At 43.0% G+C, this 21903-nt stretch overlaps 2 protein-coding genes across 3 annotated transcripts; one reads left to right on the top strand and one right to left on the bottom strand.

The window, feature by feature from the left end:
* The first annotated feature begins 4451 nt into the window (after positions 1–4451).
* On the top strand, positions 4452–18207 carry vwde (von Willebrand factor D and EGF domains). 2 transcript variants are annotated; one of them, XM_087778962.1, is made up of 31 exons: positions 4452–4713; positions 6335–6525; positions 6638–6869; positions 6929–6997; positions 7311–7540; positions 7624–7713; positions 7792–7939; positions 8019–8206; positions 8667–8740; positions 8810–9077; positions 9174–9370; positions 10297–11063; positions 11137–11273; positions 11348–11500; positions 11579–11683; positions 11744–11858; positions 11929–12182; positions 12778–12997; positions 13063–13200; positions 14104–14292; positions 14523–14864; positions 14932–15027; positions 15081–15176; positions 15316–15411; positions 16808–16903; positions 16972–17067; positions 17144–17239; positions 17299–17394; positions 17469–17564; positions 17683–17788; positions 18046–18207. In XM_087778962.1, the coding sequence occupies exons 1-31, from the start codon at positions 4530–4532 to the stop codon at positions 18203–18205; spliced, it is 5325 nt and encodes a 1774-aa protein (XP_087635088.1). In that variant the 5' UTR covers positions 4452–4529; the 3' UTR covers positions 18206–18207. The 2 variants fall into 2 exon arrangements, with proteins under 2 accessions (XP_087635088.1, XP_087635090.1); XM_087778964.1 differs by having other exon boundaries at positions 17683–17780; positions 18024–18174.
* seraf (Schwann cell-specific EGF-like repeat autocrine factor) lies at positions 18181–21294 on the bottom strand. The gene is made up of 5 exons (XM_087778965.1): positions 21090–21294; positions 20236–20331; positions 19445–19549; positions 19162–19257; positions 18181–18440 (listed from the first exon to the last, which is right to left on the bottom strand). The coding sequence occupies exons 1-5, from the start codon at positions 21292–21294 to the stop codon at positions 18325–18327; spliced, it is 618 nt and encodes a 205-aa protein (XP_087635091.1). The 3' UTR covers positions 18181–18324.
* Positions 21295–21903: the final 609 nt, after the last annotated feature.

Here is a 21903-nt window from a genome sequence, read left to right as displayed (position 1 = left end):
AGGATGCAGATCTCGTCCCACTACTCTAATCTGACTAGTTCTACGAATAGTGTTCAGCTTTTGGTTAATGCTCGAGGCTCTTCCTCGCCTCATAAAAATCTCAAAGAACTAGCTTGGATCCAAAACCTACCCTCAAGTGTAAACCCTCCTCTTGGAGGCATTCTGCTCATGTTTTCTCTGGGGTATGAACATCCAGGCCCAAGGTCTTCATGGAGTGTTAGGTCCCCACAACCCTCAGACCACCTAGCCAAGGGACAATTGGAGTCGTGGAGGGGGGACATTTGTCCTAGAGGGATGGCTTGGACAGTCTGTCCGCTACCTCATACAGAAGTGATGAGTTTCCCACACATAAAACAGAGCTGTTGGACAGGACTATGGCTGTGACAGCGGGAAATAGATTAGTAAAGCAGCATCCAGCAAATTATGTGCTGGGACACTAAACTGTCCCAGACATAGCTGAAGTTAACCTCACCCAGTTCATTGAGCTTCCTCAGGGGTAAGGCAGAGCATCACGGGTGAACCAGTCGCGAAGCTCGGTTAGAGAGTGGATCACTTTGTTGTAGAGCAGTAAATAATTAGTAGACACAAAAAAGAGGACAAACAATTACGAGGGAATTTATGAATCATTAGTCACAATTACACATTGTTAAATGTTGAATTGAATTGATCAAAAGAATCAACTAACAGACTTTTAAATCGCACCATCTTGTGGACAAATTCTGTAGCTGTGATTCAAACAAGTTTACTGATATCTTCTTTTATTTAAATAAAAAGATCCTTTGCATTAAAAATAATAAGCCCTTTGTAGAGAAGCAGCAGTAGGATATTTTGAAGTCTACCAGTAAAATCAGATAAATACAATAACATGTGAAAACATCATCATTCTTTTAAAATGAAAATGAAATGGTTCTTAAACTTTTGTTCAGTCCTCATCCTGCCAATCGTCGGATTGAAGCAAGTCCAAAGGCAGTCACTGCCAAAAAACAAACCTTCTCTATGTCTCGGAGAAGAAAGGTTTTACCTTTAGGAAAAAATAGATTAGATCAGATTGGATAAGCTTTATTTATCCCTCTCAACCTGCGTCCTAAAAATAAAATGATAGTAAATATTACACTAGAAGATGAAGACAATATCCGAATACAAGGCAAATTATAAGAAAAGAGAGTATTTAGATATTAAAAGAGTGGCTGCCTTGGTGCTTGGTTCTGTTGATCTATTTCTTGTTTTGTGTGATATTTTATTTTATTCTTTTATTCTGTACATTCACCTCAAGAAAATCCTATGTTGTGTTTACAACATTGACAATAAACATTTTCCAGCAGCCAAACCTCAGTATCGAGAGTATTTGAGTATCGAAAAATAAACAAACAAAGGCCTTTTCATTTAGAAAAGGAAATATATATATACATTATATTTATTCACTGCACATTAACCATTCATTTTCTACGGCTTATACTGATGTCAGTTTTCTTTATGATGCATTTATTTTATTTTATAATACATGATAAAAGTTCATTCAAGTAAGACGGTTAAAAAGATAAGAATAACATAAGAAAATAACCTTCATTGGCGTTTAAAACTGTTCGCTAACCGTCTTTAATCAAACAGGACGAACTAATGATAATAAATATAACTTGCTTATTTACTTACTTAGTTAAATTACAAAGCACGATGGAAGGAGATCGAGACAAGCTCTTGCAGGGGAAAGTGGGAGAAAATAAAAGTAATGTTTCTTTGCCCCCATCTAGTGGCAAATACCGGTATGGTAGAGGTTTTAACTAATCGCTGGTGACAACGTCTGACGTCACGGCTGTGCTCATGTACAAGTAGCTCTTTTAAATAAAAATAAAAAACAGGCAGCAGAGAAAAACGCTTTTTATATTTGAAAAAATGTGACTGATCAATGAGTGTTTATGACATACATATAATTTCTTCAATGTTAGTTTACAATGCTGTTCTTCGTCTGGTGTTTATTATTTGGTTGTAGTTATAACAGACAAAACAAAACATTATTTTAAGTTATGTAGTTTCTTAATGTAAGATCCTTGTTGTGTTGTTGATTTTTTTTATGTATATTTGTTTATCTCTTTGAAGTTCAATCAATAAAGTTTTACCTTACCTTACCTTACCTTAGTTCTGAATTTAATCAAATTAAATATTATAATAAATACTTTTGAGAAGTAACTAACATGAATATAATAGAAATGGTAATGTTCTGAAACTAGTAATTCAGAAATATAGTCACTGAGACTTATTCAGGATGTTGCTCCGAGGGGCATCAAGGAGGCTTCGGTGTGATTTAGAGGAGATTCTAGTGTAAACATGGATCAGTCCACCTGTTGTCAGCACGTTTACACGGCCGGACAGCTGACAGGAGCAGCAGGAAACCTGAACTGAGAGCAGGCTGACCCCCGACACTGTAAAAACAGGATCCTCCACCTCCAGCGGCTCTTCTTGACCCCTGACTCTGCGTCTGAATTGCTCTGGTGACCTTTTCAAAGTAAAAGAGATACAGAGCAGTGATGCTGCTGACCACAGTGAGTGTTCACGTCATGTCAATCTGAATACTTTAGTCAATTTAACAACAGCACTTTCAAAAGTACACATACATTTATCAGAAGATGTTTATTCAAAACTCTAATTTTGTAACATTTGTCCATTTCATGATTCTGTTGATACTAAACTGTTTTTTCAAAATGAAAGTTTCATCTTAACATGTTCTTCATAAAGACTTGCAGGAGCCAAGGTCCCAAGCAGTTTGATCAAACTGAGTTTATTTTGTCGGTAGTTAAATATTGGTTGAGTGAACTTATGTACCACATGATAGATGGAAAGTGTCACAAAGAAGTTTGTTTTCAACTGTCACATAAAGCGAATACTATTTAACGTAATGTTATACTTGCTAGCTATTCGCTACCAGTGGTAGTTCCGGTGAGAGAAATTGACGCAGCCTGTAACATGTTGTATCTTTGTATGTGTAGAAGTTTTTAATAAAAATAACAAATTATAATTTCAAATATCTCATTGAGTAATTAGTTATTATATAATTATGTATGTGTTACAGGGCGGCAGAGATGGAAATAAAAGAATTAAAACATCATGTATTAGGAAAGACTAAATCATTTATCCACGACAATATTTTGTGATGATCATCTCCACCTGTCACTGGACAAGATATTACAACTTTTCTTTCTTTTTTTTGTCACCTCTGAGGACCATGGTCTCTGACTCCGAGGAGCCTACACTGAAGTGAACGCAGGAGAAAATAAACATCAATCCATGAAGGCTCAGAATCCCTGAGAGATCTATGATTCCAGGAAGCGTCATCTGGGTGTAGCGCTTCCTTCCTCTTGTCACATGACTGATAAACTTGCTCTCAGTAGCGCCACCTTCCACACATATGGTGATCAGTTTGGGTGATGATACTTGAAGAGAACGGTTCACGATTCGCTGATGGTTCCTCCAGACTCTGGATGGAGCAGCAGATTTATGAGTCTTAACCACAGCTGCCGTCCTCGTCGCAGCCTCAAAACTGACTCCACTACAATTCACATGTTCAGATTTCCTCACAAGAGAGGAAATGCACAACAATTAGAAGCTGAGAGGAGCATCTGGTTTGGAGATTTAGGTCATCACTGGCTTGTGTCTATTTCTTCTCTGGTCACTTCAGGTTCATCATTCATGTAGCTCCCTCTACTCGGTGTAGGTCTTTTTGATGTATTAAAGTATGTTTCACCTAAAACTCATATCAGATTAACCATTTAACATTTTTTCTTAATCATATTATTATTGCTGCCACAGCTACAGTATTTCTGTGGTATTTGTTCATCTGGTATTACTTTTGGTATTAATACTGCCAATATTTATGTAATTATTACTCTTTTAGATCGACTTACCTCTGCATAGAAGCCTATTGTAAGTGCTACTATAATTGCTATATAAACTGCTATTAATAAAGTTCTACCTAACCTAACCTAACCTAATATCAGAATCAGGCAGATGTATTGCCAGTGTTGTCAAACCAACATAGCATTTGTTGTGGTGTCAGTACAGAATAAAAGAATGAAATAAGCAATAGAAAAACAGAACCAAGCACCAAGGCAGCAAATATGTCTTGTGTTATAATAGAAACATTTCCTGACAGGTCATACCATACACAGTCCTGTCCTGAAGAAAAATAAACAAAAAACCTTCATGTGAAATAGACTAAAAATATATATATATTATATGTTCTTGTTAAGAATGTTTAAAGTCTTAATTATACATTTTATTTTGAGGGACTTTTACAAATACATTTAATTTTATATTCTTTTACTCTGACTAGCTGCAACAAAACCAAAGACCTTTAAAAATAACAATTAATAATAATTTAAGTATCGGAGGAACTATTTTTTTGGTCAGAGTTGGTCGCACTACGTTTCTAGACTCGGCCGGCAGATGGTGGTCCGCTGGCCGGGGACAGTGCTCGCTGGCCGGGGAAGGTGGACAGCTGACGCCCCTCCTAACACGCAACAGTTGGAGCGTCTGCGATGGTCCAACAGTCAACATATCAGAAATCAGATCATCTGTTGGTTATCTCACTGGATTTTACTCCTTTTTTTTCTTTAACTATTTTTTATTTTAAACCAAAGGGGACGATGGAGCTGAAAAAGGTCGCCGTGTTTATTCGGTGTTTTCTGATCTTCTTCCCCGGGACCGTGCGCTCTCAGGCGGGTGAGTCTCTCTTATAGTCTGCTTTACTGGTTCCGCGGTGTTTCTGCGCGAACAAAATAAAAAAGTAATAGTTTAAGAGACATTTCAATGAGACTTGGTCGTCACTGTCCATCACTGTCATCGGCGCAAACCGGGCAGTTCACGGTCACCGTGGCCGAGGATACACGAGTCCACACGAGTCCACACGAGTCAGACTTCAGCTTAAACCTGACCACGTCCTTGTAACTAAAGAATCATATTATCGAACGAGAAATGTTTCAAATTCATGTACTAGAAATGAACGCAACAGTTTGCTAGCGTAGCATTGTCATCAACCTGTAACATTTCTAAATTATACATTGTTCTCTGTTATTCCAATGTCACACTAAATTAAATTTAATAAAACATTGCCTTTTTCATGAACCAAAATATTGTTCAACATAATGCAACATAAATGGTTGAACGCACCTTCTGAGAGGTTTTCATTTTTAGCCACATAATGCTAACTCTGAGTGATCCTCAAAAACGCATTTAAATCGACCGAAAAATGTTTACAAAAAATACGTATTTTGGGTTAATTATGTTGTTCATTATAGGATTTACTAACATTTTTACAAGTAATTCTCAGTTCATTTATTTACTTCGTTTATTTGATTATTTACAAGTTAGAATATACTGTATCTTAACTTTTATTGTAATGAATTAATTTCTCAACCGTTGAATATGTTTATTGTTTTACATTAACATGCTATCAAAATTCTGTATATCTGAAAGGCAAAGAAACACTTGATATTCTGTTCAAGGAAGTATTTACAGCCAATTCTGCAGTAAGCATCGTACATAGTTTTTATTAGTAGCATGTAGTCTGCAAAAATACCTTTACTTAACTTAGACTTAACTTACCACAGGCACGTCCAAAGTCAAGGCCAGGGGCCATTTGTGGCCCTTGAGTAGATTCTATGCGACTCAACACGTATAATTCCACCAGAAACATGGAAAATGGAAAGAAAACAAGTGTTACTGCTAATTCCTAAATTCTTTTTTCTGTCTCTGAAGAAGTTAGACATTTTGTGTTAAATAGGTTGATGAGTTTTTATTTTTTTAAATAAAATATACGGTGTATGATACTCAAAAGAAATATATTATTTATTTCTGGTTACTGTCGGTTAAAATAAGATAAACATTTCTTATCTAACTATTAATATAAGGGACTTTTTGTTGATACACAAGTTGACACACTGTAAATACAGTGCACATACTTACAATTATTAAAAACAAAAAACAAACTATTATACATATTATACATGTGTAAAATACAGTATTGGTGAAAATATAACAATGGAAATACACAGGGTAAGATATTCAACAGAGATATAATATTAATTTAAGGTTACTATCTATTAAATAAATAAGATAGACATTTCTTATTGTGTTATTTTCATTATGGACATTTGTTTTGACACACCAGCACAATCACACACAATTAAACACAGCATACATATTAAAAATAACTTTTACTCTTAAGTCAGATATCTTGGTTCATATTTGAACGAAATGACGAACAACCTCTCTCCCACTGAAGTCTACTATTGCGTCACGACTACAACTACCTGTTTCAGAGTTTTACTGTCTCCATGTGAAGTTCTCCCACCAGAGTGTGCCCCAGGAGGACACACCGTCCTGCAGAACCCGTACCGCAGTACCACCTTCAGCTCCAGCTGGCTCCAGCACTCGTCCATCCAGGATGTTATCTGTGATCACTCACTGCTCGTCGGCTGGTACCAGTTCCAGATTTTTGACAAGCCTGCCAGGATGCCAACCCAGTGTGTGGAGGTAAAGGTCGAGTCTTAACTCAAATATAAAGTATGTAGTTAAGTTGTAGAGTAAGTTAGAAGAACAACATTATGAACATTACCACATGAAATCTTCTTCCTCCCCTCACCAGGTCAACCACTGTGGGACTCAGGCTCCAGTCTGGCTCTCCCTGGGTGACGGTGAGACCCTGCCGGGTTCCCTGGAAGTCCGTCAGCTGACCGCCTGTGCCACTTGGCAGCTCTTCACGAGCAACACTCAGGACTGCTGCCTCTTCCGCATCCCCATCACTGTGCGGAACTGCGGAGGTTTCTACGTCTACCTGCTCCAGCCCACGCAGGGCTGCATGGGATACTGCGCCGAGGGTACAGGTGTGCGCTCAGAGCCCAGTTCTTATATTTAACTTCCTCTTTATTTTTGCCAGAAACGTCTGCGGCGACCGCGCCGCCGTCCTGCGGCCCTGACGAGGTGAACATCGGAGGGTCTTGTAAAAGTGAGTTTCTGTTTGTGTCTTCATAGCTTGCACTTGTCTAGTTATGTTAGGTCGAACCCCCAAAACCAGCTGCTGGTCGGGGAGTTGCGTGTGTGCAGGAATGCACCGGCGCCCCCCCCCTGACTGCTCCTCTTAATGAGCTGAGCATGTGCCCTGGAGTCTGCTGGGTCCGGTCGTCATAGCGACACTCAGGATTCAGAAATGGGGGGTTGATTAAAAATGGAATGAATGTTGATCTCGACGTGTGACCTTTGACCTGCTCGGTCATTGTTTAATACAGCTTAATCACAGGCTCGTCTTCGTCGTCTGTCAGTCAAGCAGCCTCCGGCTCCGTCCGCTCCTGTGATCGTGGCCGAAGTTTCGGGGAGCACCGTCTACCTGAAGTGCAGCTTCCGGACCGGGTCCGGCAGCTCGCTGGGCTTCATCGTGGTGTGGTCCCGCTTCTCCTCTCAGGGACTGGAAGAGGAACTGAAACAGGAGACCACCATACAGACCCACGTCTTCATCGAGCTCGACGGCTTCAACATCCGGCTCGGAGACCAGGTCAGCGGATTGTGCCGAGTGACTGAAGACTTGAACCATTTCTGTTGAGAGGACAATAATAATCATTTTCATCGTTTCGTCAGATTTACTGCTCCGCCTCCAGCTTCTACTTGGACTCTCCCCAAGCCCGGAGTGCTGCAGTGAAGAGTCTGGGGTTCTTCGCTGGGATCAGGGTAAATAAGCCACTCAACTCCTCACTGTCATTAATATAACACTTCATGGTATTTGAAATGGTTTCTGCTACTCTTTAGCTCAGACCAGAGGAGTCTGTTGTATCTGAAGATGGCCGACCGTACGAGCTGCTGGTGGAGTCCACAGTGCCTGTCCCATGTCTGGATGAGTCAGCATTTTCCACTGGCCCCTGCAGCGTGACCCTGCAGCTCCGAACGAGCAACCAAGGTGAGCCCTCATCAGAGCGACTACACACATGCAGGAAACGGTTCCAGATGTGTTCCAGACCATGGTCTTCTCGGAGCAGATGTGTCTCTGTCCTCCTGCACGCTGGTTCTGTCCGGGGGTCCCTGCAGGGACGGGGTCTGCAGCTCGGCTCGGGTCCACTTCAGAGGTTCCACAGGTCTTGACAGCAACAGGACGACCCACATCTCCGTGCAAGCTTTCGAAACGGGAAACTTTGTGTGGAATGGATACTCGCCAGAGCTTGTTCAGGTACAATTAAAACATAAAATATCATATTTAAAAAGTCAATAATGAACAGACATGACAAATCAAACTGATTAATTCTATTCTTCAGTTGTTAATGTACAGCTGTCTGTGAATGAACATTCCTAAACTAATAACTAATATTTATTTATAGTCTTTTTAAGTGAGAATAAAATGTAAAATACAACTGAACAACTCATATTTAACTCAAATTAAACCACTTTCAAGTACACCCTGTAACTCAAAAAACATTCTAAAACTCACTCCACACTTGTTTTCTTCATCTCACTCCCTCTCATTGAACTCATCACTGTAGCCGTGTATGTGTATACATAACTGGAATCTGTTGAGATTCTGTTTGAATTGTTAGAAGTATTGTTTTCTATCTTTTAACATCTCAGAGTAACAAGTGAAGTAAGAGAGCTGACTGATATATCACACATTTTCTCCTCATATCTCATTTCAGATCACAGTAATGGCCGTCCCCTCTGCCTTCTGTTACTCCTTCACTGATCCTCACATCATTACCTTTGACGGCAGGTACTACCATAATGGTTCCGTCTGTCACCGTGAGTTCAGTCGATGTTACTTCCCCGTCCTGTCCCGCAGGACGTACGACAACAACCAGGTCGGCACCTTCGTTCTGTACAGGAGCCGCCGCCGCACGTTCGAGGTCCACGTCCGTCAGTGGGAGTGCGGCAGCCTCGTGCACGCCGCCTCCTGTGTGTGCGGCTTCGCGGTCAGAGACGACAACAACGTTGTTGCGTTCGACATGTGCAACGGAGAGATGGGGGAGACCAAACCTCAGTTGACGGTGAGGATGGGAGACCTGAGCAGCATCCGCATCGCAGAGTCCTACCAGGGACGGAAGGTCACCGTGAGTGAAGCTCAGGATCAAAAGCAAAAGCAGCATCTGAATAAATGTTCACTTTCATTTGAGCTCCTTTTCTATAAACAACGTCTACGTCTCTAGATGACCTTCTCCTCCGGAGCGTTTGTCCGGGCAGATGTGTCCAGCTGGGGAATGAGTCTGACGCTGAGAGCGTCCGGCTCGGACCACAACAACACAGAGGGTCTGTGTGGAAGCTTTGACGGACGGAGAGAAAACGACTTTCTCTCAACAGGCGGCGTGATTCTGGAAGAGCTGCAGAGTTTTATTGCTGAGTGGAGGTTTGTTGTCTGTCTACTGTCTACACTGGAAGCGCGTGCGATAGTTACCCGGAATACTTCTGGTTTATATTGCTTGTTTTTCTTTAAACCTCACAATTTAGTTATCACAATAAAGTTGTTAATAGTGAGTTTTTCCGGAACAATTCCTCTCGTCGGGGCTTCAATACAAGATCAACATTAGGGACGAGCACCATGGATGTATTTGGATGTTTTTAAGTTTCATTTTGGAAGAAGTTTGTTCACTGAGAATCATTTGCTTTATTCAAATGATTTACAATTTTGTCTAAAACTCAAAAAATAGGGACGGAACGGAATAATCCAAACCCTTAGTCGACATGAGGGTGAGTAGAAAAAGAGTGAATTCTGGGATGTGAAAACTTATGTCGCGGTAACAGAAGACCCAGGAGCTGAAACATCTACAGGAGTCAGAGGAATAGTCAAACAATCTTTAATCACAATCCAGAAAACAAATCCAAAACGTAAAAGCACTCAGACAGGAGGAGTGGCACGGCTGAAGATCAGGGTCTCACCATCAACTAAAAGAAGACAAATAGGGACTCACATGAGTAACTACCAACGATGACAACATTAAGAACTGTCCCTCAGGAAAAAATGGAACGATCCAGGGAAAAATACACAGGAGAGAACGTAGTTAGGAGACACAATTCCCAAGTTCTTCAGAGTAGAGATGCTCCTTATGAGAAGAACCTGCTACTCAATCATCTCCTTGCACACATGCCTGCGTCTGTCAAGGGATCAACACAACAGAAAACTGGAAACATACTAATACAATCATACCAACTTACTTAAAAAGCAAGGAACAAATACATATACGGCACCTGGACTTTGCCCAGATTATCTCCAGGTTCTGTCTGTCGTGGCTTAATGAAATCTCTCTTCACTCTCTTCATCTGGCAACTCTTCAGACTCACACCAGGTTCCAGCCTGTTTGACTCTGATCCTCGGACTCAAAGTCCTCCGTCAGTCCGAAGGTTCTGCAACTGTCAGTCAGGTCTCCCCCTCACCTCTGGATCCACCTGCCCTCCCAACGTCATCCAGAGATTTCCCAACATCATCCCTGCCCTGGACGTCACTGCGGAGTACTTGGGCTCAGTGGAACGGGCAGACCACCACCAACACTTCTCCTCTCCTGGAGTGTTTCCTGTCAGACCTCCTGCTGACAAAGCGTGGTCCAGACACAGAGGAAACAGAGGAAGAGGGCGTCCTGGTCCTCCTCATCAGAGCCTGACTCAGTCGGACCTGGAGAGCTTTACATACGTCTTCCCTGAAGACCACGAGGTCGCTATCAACTCAGTCTCTCAGCCAAGATGGCCGACTCCCTCCGGCATGACGGAACAGCAGGCCAGAGCTGAGTGTGAACGCTCTCTGGTCAACTCCAGCGTTGCTGCAGGGTGTCGGGGTCTCCTGGAGGACTCTGTGATGGCTCTGGCGGTGAACATGTGCGTCGCTGACCTGCAGCTGAAAGACGAGCCGTCCTGGTTGGACGCCATGTTGCCGCTGCTGGAGAACGAGTGTGAGAGGAAGTTGATGCAAGAGAGGAGTGAGAAGGAGTACCCGGAGGCTCTCGCTGTTCTGAAGTGTCCCGATCTGTGCAACGGAAATGGCCAGTGCTCCGAGTGGGGCTGCGCCTGCTTCCCAGGGTTCGGATCCTATGACTGTAGCCAAGTCTCTGGTACGTTCTTGAACAGACGTTTCTGCTCCAGGAAACCAATGGTTTCTGATGATGCTTCCCTGCTCCCCTGCAGACCAGATCCCTGAGATCCGGGCACTGCAGCAGGAGGGTCTGTGCGATGTCCGACTGAGGAACTGCTCCAGCGTCCAGATATCTGGTCAGGACTTCAAAGACTCATACCAGCTCAAGTGTGAGTTTGTTCAAGAGAAGGTAGAATCGTCACTTTTTGCTCTTCAATCTCACACTAACGGTCCATTTAACCCGACCATCCATCTCTGACTCAGCTCGTAGGCAGCCAGTTGGTTCTGGACAAGCCTCAGTTTGTCCTGGCAACCTTCCTGAACGTCAGCGAGATGGTGTGTCCACTGCCCGTTGAAGGAACTCATGGCCCTGACAAATGGACTTCGGACCGCCCCCTGGCTCGATGGCAGATACGAGTGTGTGAATATGGTGTTGGGTGGGAGGCCCAAGACTGAGCGCTCATTTTAAGGCAGGATCATTTCATGTTGTCACAGGTCTCCAATGACGGCTACAGCTACAGCAACACTAAGATCCTGACTGTGGTTGATGGGGAATGTCAGAGCTGCAGCCTCGAAAGTGACGTCCTGTGCTCACTGAAGGTGACTCGCAGGTCATCAGTCCAATGAAACACCTGGACTTACTTTGGTTCGATCCCACAGGAGAAAACCTGCCTCATCGACGGCGCGTGTTACAGTGAAGGAGAGTCGAGCTCCACCAACACCTGTCTCACCTGTCGCCCAGGAGCCTCCACACACTCGTGGTCTCTGTCGGAGAGTACGTTCACCGCTTCTGTCAAAACCTTCACTAACCAGCAGCATTAATTCTTCTCTGCGACTCCTGACAGGTAACAAGCCCCCCGTCCTCCTCCAGCCTCCTCAGCTTTGGGCTTTTCACGGCCAGTCTTTAATCCTCCAGCTCCAGGCGCAGGACCCCGAGGCATCACCGGTGGGCTTCTCGCTGGTGTCGGCCCCTGGCGGTGCATCTCTGACCCGCTCTGGTCTGCTTACCTGGACGGCCATCGCAGAACCCTCCGACACACACGCCTTTCACTTCAGTGTGACGGACGAGTGTCAGGCTGAGACCAGAGCACGAGTCCAGGTGAGTTGAGTTCCTTGTGTTAAATACACCTATTTTAATTTAATTTACTGTTTGAGCCCCGCCCACTGAGAACTCTTTGTTTTCCTGGAGATTAAATCTTGTTTACCATTAACACACACACTGTGTGTTATGAGTGAGGTGTGTTACTTTGCATCATCATTCCCAGAAGTCTCCACCTCCCAGGGACTCATTGTATAAACAAAGTGGGACACAATTAGAGCTGGCTTGAGGACAAATGAAGATCATCGCATCATAATGGGCTTTGCTCTCGTAACATCTCGTTCGCCGAGATTTTAGACAGCGAACTTTATAAAGTAATAACTTCGGACAGTCCATGTAGTGATGTAGTGTTTAGATGATCTGACATGTCACCAGAGTTAATGAATCGATGTGATTGATTGTCATTTAATTTTAATATAAGTAATCAAGATTATTATGTTTAAGAAAAGTACTTTAATTGAATAGGTAAAGCGAGCTGCATTCATTTATAGATAAAAGAAGGCATTTTTAAATGTGTTACTGAAACGCAAAAATTAAATAATAATACGTTGTATTAAATAAAAAGAACTTGGATATCTGGATATTCTTGTGTCAGGTGACGGTGCGGTCCTGTGACTGTATGAACGGAGCTTCCTGTTCGGCTGACATCAGACGTCCAGCTGGGAGCGGTGACTACATTTGTGTGTGTCCAGTGGGCTTCGAAGGCCACAGGTGTGAAGTGGGCGTGGACGACTGCAAACCAAACCCTTGCAGGTTTGGTCGCTGCATCGACGGTGTCAACTCCTTCACCTGTGTCTGTCCGCCGGGCACGACCGGTGAGGGTCCTCACATGCTCCTGTCTTCAGACTCACGGGAGGGACTGACTGATCCGTGTGTCCAGGTCGGACGTGTCGAGAGGACGTGGACGAGTGTGTCTCTCAACCCTGCTTCCCCGGAGTGTCCTGCAACAACACTCTGGGGTCTTTCAGCTGTGGCGCCTGTCCTGAAGGTTTCACTGGAGACGGGAGGAGCTGTACTGGTTGGTCTCGTCACCATCATCACCATCATCCTCATCATCATCATCATCATCATCATCATCATCATCATCATCATCATCATCATCATCATCATCATCATCATCACCATCACCATCATCCTCAGAATCATCATCATCATCATCATCATCACCATCATCATCATCATCATCATCATCATCATCACCATCACCATCACCATCACCATCATCACCATCACCATCACCATCATCATCATCATCATCATCATCATCCTCATCATCACCATCATCCTCAGCATCATCATCATCCTCAGCATCATCATCATCATCATCATCATCATCATCATCATCATCATCATCATCATCATCATCACCATCACCATCACCATCACCATCATCACCATCACCATCACCATCATCATCATCATCCTCATCACCCTCATCATCACCATCATCATCATCATCATCATCATCATCATCATCATCATCATCATCATCACATCATCATCATCATCATCATCATCACCATCACCATCATCATCATCATCATCATCATCATCATCATCATCATCCTCATCATCATCATCATCACCATCACCATCATCATCATCATCACCATCATCATCATCATCATCATCATCACCATCACCATCACCATCATCATCATCAACACCATCATCACCACCATCACCATCATCATCATCATCATCATCATCATCATCACCATCACCATCATCATCACCATCATCATCATCATCATCATCATCATCATCATCACCATCACCATCACCATCACCATCATCATCATCATCATCATCATCATCATCATCATCATCATCATCATCATCACCATCACCATCACCATCACCATCACCATCACCATCATCCTCATCCTAATAATATTGTGTCTGTGTTCTTTAATTTCAGAGGCTGACGTCACCATGGAAACCAGAACCCCTCCGACCCCGTCCAGACCCAGACCGAGACCTTCACCCTGCTCTAGACAGCCGTGCCACCCTGGTGTTCTTTGTTTCGAGAGTGTGCACGTGGCTGCAGGGTTCGTGTGTGGACCATGTCCTCCTGGTCTCCATGGAAATGGACTCAACTGTTCTGCGGGTGACTAGATAATGATAATGATGATAATGATATTGATTATATTGGGCACATGTGCACTCATATTAACTAGTTAAATTAAGATTAGATATTTTTATCATCATTTTACAATAGATTTTACAAGATTTCAAAAACTACACTTTTCACCAAATAACAAACTCTGGTTCCAGCTTTTTAAATGTTGACCAAACAGTTCTAGTTGACATGTGCCTGGTGTGTTGTGTCTTCTCCAGCTGAGGGCAAAGTGACGGATGTTGATGACACCAGGCCCAGCTACTCTTCCTCATCTTCCTCTTCCTCGTCAACCAGACGACAATCCGACAGCAGGAGGGTTTCCTCCAATAGAGCCTTATTGACCGACAGACCGACGCTGTCAGTCCACAATGGCACCATCAGTAGGGTTTCCTCCAACAGGGGGCAGCAGAGAGGGGCCACTGATCTAAACACTGGTGCTCAACTAAGCTGCTCTGACTTCCCATGTTTCCCTGGTGTCCTGTGTGAGACCAGCCAGGACGGGTCACTGCGATGTGGACGATGTCCTGCTGGCTATGCCGGAGACGGAGCCTCCTGTAAAGGTGATTGTCAGATCCCGTCACCAGGAAGTGTCCAGTTAAACCAGCATCACACTTGTGTTCCATCCAGCTGTGTGCAGGCACCAGTGTGGGAGGAACATGGAGTGTTCGAGGCCCAACGTCTGCTCCTGCCAGGACGGCTACACCGGCTACAACTGCCGCATCGGTGAGATGCCACAGATTCTTGCTCAAAGTGTTTATTAACTCCTCGTGCTTCAGCCATTTGTCGACCCGACTGCAAGAACCGGGGCAAGTGTGTGAAGCCCAACGTGTGCGAATGTCCGGCAGGATACAGCGGAGACACCTGTGAAGAAGGTAGATGGACACACACACACACACACACACACACACACACACACACACACACACACACACACACACACACACACACACACACACACACACACACACACATACCTGTTCGATGATGACCTCAAGTGACTCTGTGTGTCAGCGAGGTGTGAGCCGCCTTGTCGGCATGGAGGAACCTGTCTGGCCAGACACCTGTGCACCTGCCCGTACGGCTACGTCGGACCGCGCTGTGAAATCAGTAAGTCACGATTCATGTCTGTGTTTAAAGTCTTCCTCTCCAAGATACAGTGAGTCCCTCATCATGACCAGGTTTTGAACTTATTACTTTATAAAGTTCTCCTCCATCTGAAATCTCAGCGAACGAGAGGTTACGATAGCGGAGTCCATTATGTTACGTAATAATGGCTTCACTCCTCCTCCAGCCAGCTGTAATCACACCCTGCTTTGTTTATACAATGAGTCCCTTGGAGTTGGAGACTTCCATTATTGATGACAAACCTTGATCAGTTACAGCAGAGTGGGTGTGGTTATGGTAAACAAGGTTTCATCTCTAGGAAAGTGGGCGGGGCTTAAGCACATTTTCCAATGTAAACCGATGTTGTAACCTTTATTGACCATCACCGTTGCTGTGCATGTGCAGTAAACACAGACCAGATTCAATTGCACATTGGTCAAAGGTCATAATCATGAACTCTAGTTTCTATATGCCCACTTTAAAGTTAGATTCATTTATTTTATCATAGTTAACGCAACCTTTTTTGTTTATATCTATTTAATTGATTCTATTATATACTGTATTCTAACAACACATATAATTCCTGTGTTGTTTTTACAACACTGACAATAAATGTTAAATAGTTTCACAGAATAAAACCTGATGAATATTTAAAACTGAGACTGGGACGGAGATTTATCTTCCAACAGGACAATGATCCAAAACATAAAGCCAAATCTACAATGGAATGGTTCACAAATAGACGTATCCAGGTGTTAGAATGGCCAAGTCAAAGTCCAGACCTGAATCCAATCGAGAATCTGTGGAAAGAGCTGAAGACTGCTGTTCACAAACGCTCTCCATCCAACCTCACTGAGCTCGAGCTGTTTTGCAAGGAAGAATGGGCAAGAATTCCAGTCTCTCGATGTGCAAAACTGATAGAGACATACCCCAAGCGACTTGCAGCTGTAATTGCAGCAAAAGGTGGCGCTACAAAGTATTAGCGCAAGGGGGCCGAATAATATTGCACGCCCCACTTTTCAGTTTTTTATTTGTTAAAAAAGTTTAAATTATCCAATAAATTTCGTTCCACTTCACGATTGTGTCCCACTTGTTGTTGATTCATGACAAAAAATTTAAATTGTATATCTTTATGTTTGAAGCCTGAAATGTGGCGAAATGTTGAAAGGTTCAAGGGGGCCGAATACTTTCGCAAGGCACTGTATAACTATTGCTGACTTTGGTCATATATGGGCTATAATATGAAATTATATATATATAAAATAAGAGCTCGTAGCAGTCCATTCTTGGAGCTGTGAACTTTTTAAACATTTTGAATTTTCAACTCTTAAAACTGTTTCAACTGAACTTTGAACTAGTTCTCGTGGAAAGTGAATGTTCCCAACACTGTGTGTCTCAGTGGTGTGTAACAGGCACTGTGAGAATGGAGGTCAGTGTGTATCTCCGGACGTGTGCAAGTGTCGATCCGGCTGGGACGGACCCACCTGCAGCTCAGGTATGACCCCCTCACAAGAGTGTCACTCTTTAAGACCCCGGAATCTGATCCCACGAGCTGGTCCTCAGCGGTCTGTCGTCCCGTCTGTCTGAACGGAGGGACGTGTGTCAAACCCGACGTCTGTGCCTGTCCCAGCGGCTTCTACGGCTCTCAGTGTCACATCGGTGAGTGAGACCACACTCTGGTGTGTGGACGGACCCGCACTTTAATCCAGTGTGTGTGTGTGTGTGTGTGTGTCAGCTGTGTGCAGCCCTCCATGCAAGAACGGCGGACAGTGTAAGAGGAACAACGTGTGCTCGTGTCCTGAAGGCTACACAGGGAAACGATGTCAGAAAAGTAAGCGTCGTCTCCTTCATGTCCAGAGTCGAGACGCTGAGATACAAGTGTGTCCGCAGGTGTGTGTGAGCCCATGTGTATGAACAGAGGGAAGTGTGTGGGACCCAACATGTGCTCGTGTGCGTCTGGCTGGAGAGGAAAGAAGTGCAACATTCGTGAGTAAACAGAAACGAGAACGCTATAGTGTCGCGGTGACATCACTTCTCATCTTCCTCCTCGTCATCCTCAGCCGTGTGTCTGCAGAAGTGTAAGAACGGAGGCGAGTGTTTGGGTCCGAACACCTGCAGCTGCCCGGCGGGATGGGAGGGTCTGCAGTGTCAGACGCGTGAGTTGATTCTTTTTTTATTTCACCGCCGGCTTGGTGGGTTTTAGGTTTTCAAGAATGTCACTAATAACCAGATGCACATGGAAGTTCAGTTCTGACCCGAGTCCATGTCCTGCAGCCGTCTGCAGACAGAGGTGCCTGAACAGAGGAAGGTGTGTTCTTCCTGATTACTGTCACTGTCGGGGGGGATACAAGGGTCCAACCTGCGCCGTCAAAGTGAGTCAGTGGCAACAAAAATGATTGAGAAAAACCTGAAAAAGTGTGTTTGAAACTTCTTATATGTTTTAGGAAAGTGGAAAATATGTTTAAACTCAAGTGAGATCAAAATAATTTTTAATTTTAATTCTAAACATTATTAAATGTAACAGTGTTAGATCATGTTTTTATTAATTGGTTTTATAACAGGTTTGTACCATCATAAAAATAAAGCTTTAACATTGTTGTTTTTCTTCCTCGCAGGTCTGACGGAAAAGAGAATGAGTGTGTGTGTGTGTGTGCGTGTGTGTGTGTGTGTGTGTGTGTGTTACTACCTCCAGGTTGCTGAAGATGTCGCTGCAGTTTTCCTTCTGAAAGATGAAATGTTGGATCTTTGCACTGTTTCAAGAATGTATCAGACTGAAAGTTTCAAACGTTTATTTTAAAATACACAAACTTTGACTAAATAAACACGATTATTTCTAAAAAATGTAGTCGTGTGTCGGTTCATCAGCTCCGGACGAAGGGCAGAATACATGCGAAGCCGAGTTCAAGCGTCGACCTTTCACCACGAGTGGCTCTTCTTCTCCTCGCAGCGAGGGCCGGAGTACGGCGGGCGACAGCGGCACTTGTCGGGGGCCACACACTTCCCCCCGTTGAGACAGGACTGATGACACAGAGCTACAGGGGAGACAATCGTCAGAAGCTGTGATGAGTTTGAAGGTTATTTTCTTGTAAAAAGAAGCTGGATTGGAGTTTAAACTCAAGATGTTCAGACCAATCAGTGAAGACAAAGATAAATATTAACTTTAAAAAAGACATGAGACATTTAGCTCAATAAATATTATATATTTTAACTATTTAAATACTATTATCTGTGAATATATATATATTTGTGTTGAAAACAAACTTTAGAGTTTTTAAATCAACTTAAATACATGAGAACATGATTTTCCTATTCGCTAATTATTATTATTTTTTCTTTCAAAATATAGGTTTGTGATTATTTTGAAAAAGTAAGTCAATAACTGTTAAGACTGCTCTTAATATTTGCAATTATAGATATATTATATTTTTGGTTTAGGTTCCAAATAAAAAATTTAATTTGATGAAATAATGAAAAAAATCATAAACGAACTTTTTAAATCAAATAAAAAATACTGAACATTGGATAAAACTTTTTTTTCGTTATAAAAACAATTTTAATTTGAAAAATATATAAGTGATTTACATTACACTAAAAAGTAAATATGCTTGGACAGATGAGTTCAGTTAAATTTAGATAAATCCAGTTATGTCAGGAAAACAAAAAGGGGTCAATCCTGACAACTTTCGAAACCGAGGCGAGGCATAACACTGTCAGGTGTTATCACACTGATGTCATCGTCCCCTTTGACCTCACCGGTGTGGCAGGCGCCGCCGAGCCAGCCGTCCGGGCAGCTGCAGATTCCTGGAGACACACAGATGCCGCCGTTCCTGCAGCCTTGAGGACAGATCGCTGCAGACACAGAGAGACGTCAGTCACCCTTCATTTCTTCAGTGTGGTCCAGTATTATTGTCGTCTACAGCCCAGTCCCAGCTAGAAGAGAAGTGGATGAGACCATCTGTTGCCAGACTGGACCTCGGCTGAAGACTCCATTTGTGAGTTCAGGGTCAGGGAGGCGTGAGCCGAGTTGTAAACGCACCCTCTTGACATTTGGTGCCGGTCCAGCTCGAGGGGCAGATGCACTTGGCCACGCCGTTGACGGCCGAGCATTCTCCCCCATTCCAGCATCCCCCATCACACGTCACTGCAACACACCACACACTTTAGTGGTGACACACACACACACACACGAACACACACTTAACTGACCATTCTTAAAATGACTGATCCCTCAACTCAACACTCACTATAATTATATTGTAAACTCCCCAAACACAATGTTCACTTATACATTTTGAGAATGACATTTAAAAAAACAGCTCAACCTACCATCCTGTAATACATGATGGACAGAAAAGTGTCGATTTAAGTTTTTTTTAATTGAATGTAAAGAGAAGGAAAGGCGCTTTGCAAATACCTATAACTTACTTACTTACATTTTAGATTCAATGCTAGCTTAGCTCGTGGCTAAATGCAGCTGTGAGGTGAAATGTAATGTAACACTTTCTTTGAATATGTTGTAGTATTTGATTATAAATTGTGTGAATCTACAATGTCAAACCAAAGTATCATTCATTCATTCATTAATATTAAACTGAGACATTGTTATGAAAGGAAAACATGGAATATTGTCAAATACATTATGGTCTCAAATAAATCCATCTTGTGTGATGGAAAAACAAAACATAGATTTATGTCTGAACTGGAAAAATGTCCTGTGTTTACAATATTATAGTTATGTAGGAATAAAAATGGTAATTTCCAACCAAAGGTAATATTTCCATTAACGTTTCACATCTACTGTGAACTCTTTGGATCTGCGTGGTTCACCTCTGTGACAGTATCGTCCTCCGAAGCCAGGAGAGCATCGACACTTCCCGGGCCGAAGACAAACTCCACTGTTCTTACACTTGGGAGAACAGTTTGCTGCAGGAGACACGAGAACACACTTGATCAGATGATCTACACTTGTTGACTAGTTTGCTACATAACATCAAAACCAATACACCATATATAAAAATACTATTTGTATATATGCTAAACATGCATTACATAATATATATGAATGTTTGACATATTTTTATGAAATTCTTGCTTATTTTACAACGTGATCTAAAGCTCCAAGTGACCAAAACATTATTAAAAAACACTTAAAAGGAAACTAAAATATTGATTTAAGTGTCTCTTAAATACATCTTAGACCTCTATTGTACTCATCAGTATGTATCTGTTTGAACAAAACTCTATTTTAATCGAAATATTACATTAGAAAATGTGCACTAAAAACATTTTTTTCTGGAGATGAAATCTGGTTTACCATAACCATACCCACTCTGCTGTGATTGGTCACACAGCTTCATTAATCTTGGAAGTCTCCACCTCCGATGGGAATCGTTGTATAAAAAAAGCGGGGCGTAATTACAGCTGGCTAGAGGAGGAGTGAAGCCATTATTACATCATAATGGACTCGCTCTTGTAACCTCTCGTTCGCTGAGATTTCAGACAGAGGAGAACTTTTTTAAAGTAATAACTTCAAAACATCCTCATGATGAGGGACTTCTTGGAGAGGAAGACTCCAACATTTGAAACATTTAAGGTTTAAACCACGACATTAGTAAATTAAAAGTCCAGTTCCAACAGCATGCGACAGGTGTCCAGGACAGGTAAGTAAGCAGCAGCATCACCATACTGGCAGGTCTCTCCCTCGTATCCTCGCGAGCAGAAGCAAGTGTTGTTCCGGATGCACACTCCCGCGTGCGCGCACGGAGGCTCGCACGTCGCCTTGGGGTCGAACACGAACCCGAGCGCGACCCCGCGAGGCGCGTCCGACCTGCCGCCCCGGACCGACGCCACGGCCGCCACAAGAACCGCGAGCCAGAGCCAGACCATGTCGACCCTCTTCAGTGCAGGGCTGCGGGGGAAGTGAGAGCTGATGGGTGAGGTGGAGGGAGGGTCTTGGGTGGAGGGGGCGTGAGGGGGGACTGGACGGGAAGACGTTCTTAGGTCTGTCCCGGGGCCTCCACCTAGTTGAACAAGGTCCAGTTGTTTTTCCAGAATTCCTACACCAACACAGATACATGCGTGGAAATAAAGAGACAAAAAAAACAAGAAATAAATGAAGAATAAGGATAAGTTGTGAGTGGGGGGTGGGATGAAGGGAGGGGGGCCCCAAAACTGTTGCAGGACTTCTGGAAGGGATTTCCTGCTGGAGCAAAGTGAAAGATGAGGTGAGTGGAAGCTACACATTGATGACAAAAACAGACACAGAGCGGATGTGGTGTTCAGACTGTAGATACACGAGACTTATTTTATTCTGCACTGCAACCACAAAAAAATCCCCAAAGGTAGTTTTTTTTTGTACTACACTAGCAAGTTTCTGATTCTGAAGCACATTTATGGTAACAAGACTTCCCCCTTAAAACGTTTTTTAATCAAGATTTTAAATCACGTCAGTTTTTCTTTAAACTACACATTTGATTTGAACATGTTTTTCATTTA

This window comes from Callionymus lyra, chromosome 17 (assembly GCF_982586985.1).
Source record: "Callionymus lyra chromosome 17, fCalLyr1.hap1.1, whole genome shotgun sequence".
Lineage (NCBI taxonomy): Eukaryota > Metazoa > Chordata > Actinopteri > Syngnathiformes > Callionymidae > Callionymus > Callionymus lyra.
This window is presented reverse-complemented; position numbering and strand designations above follow the sequence as displayed.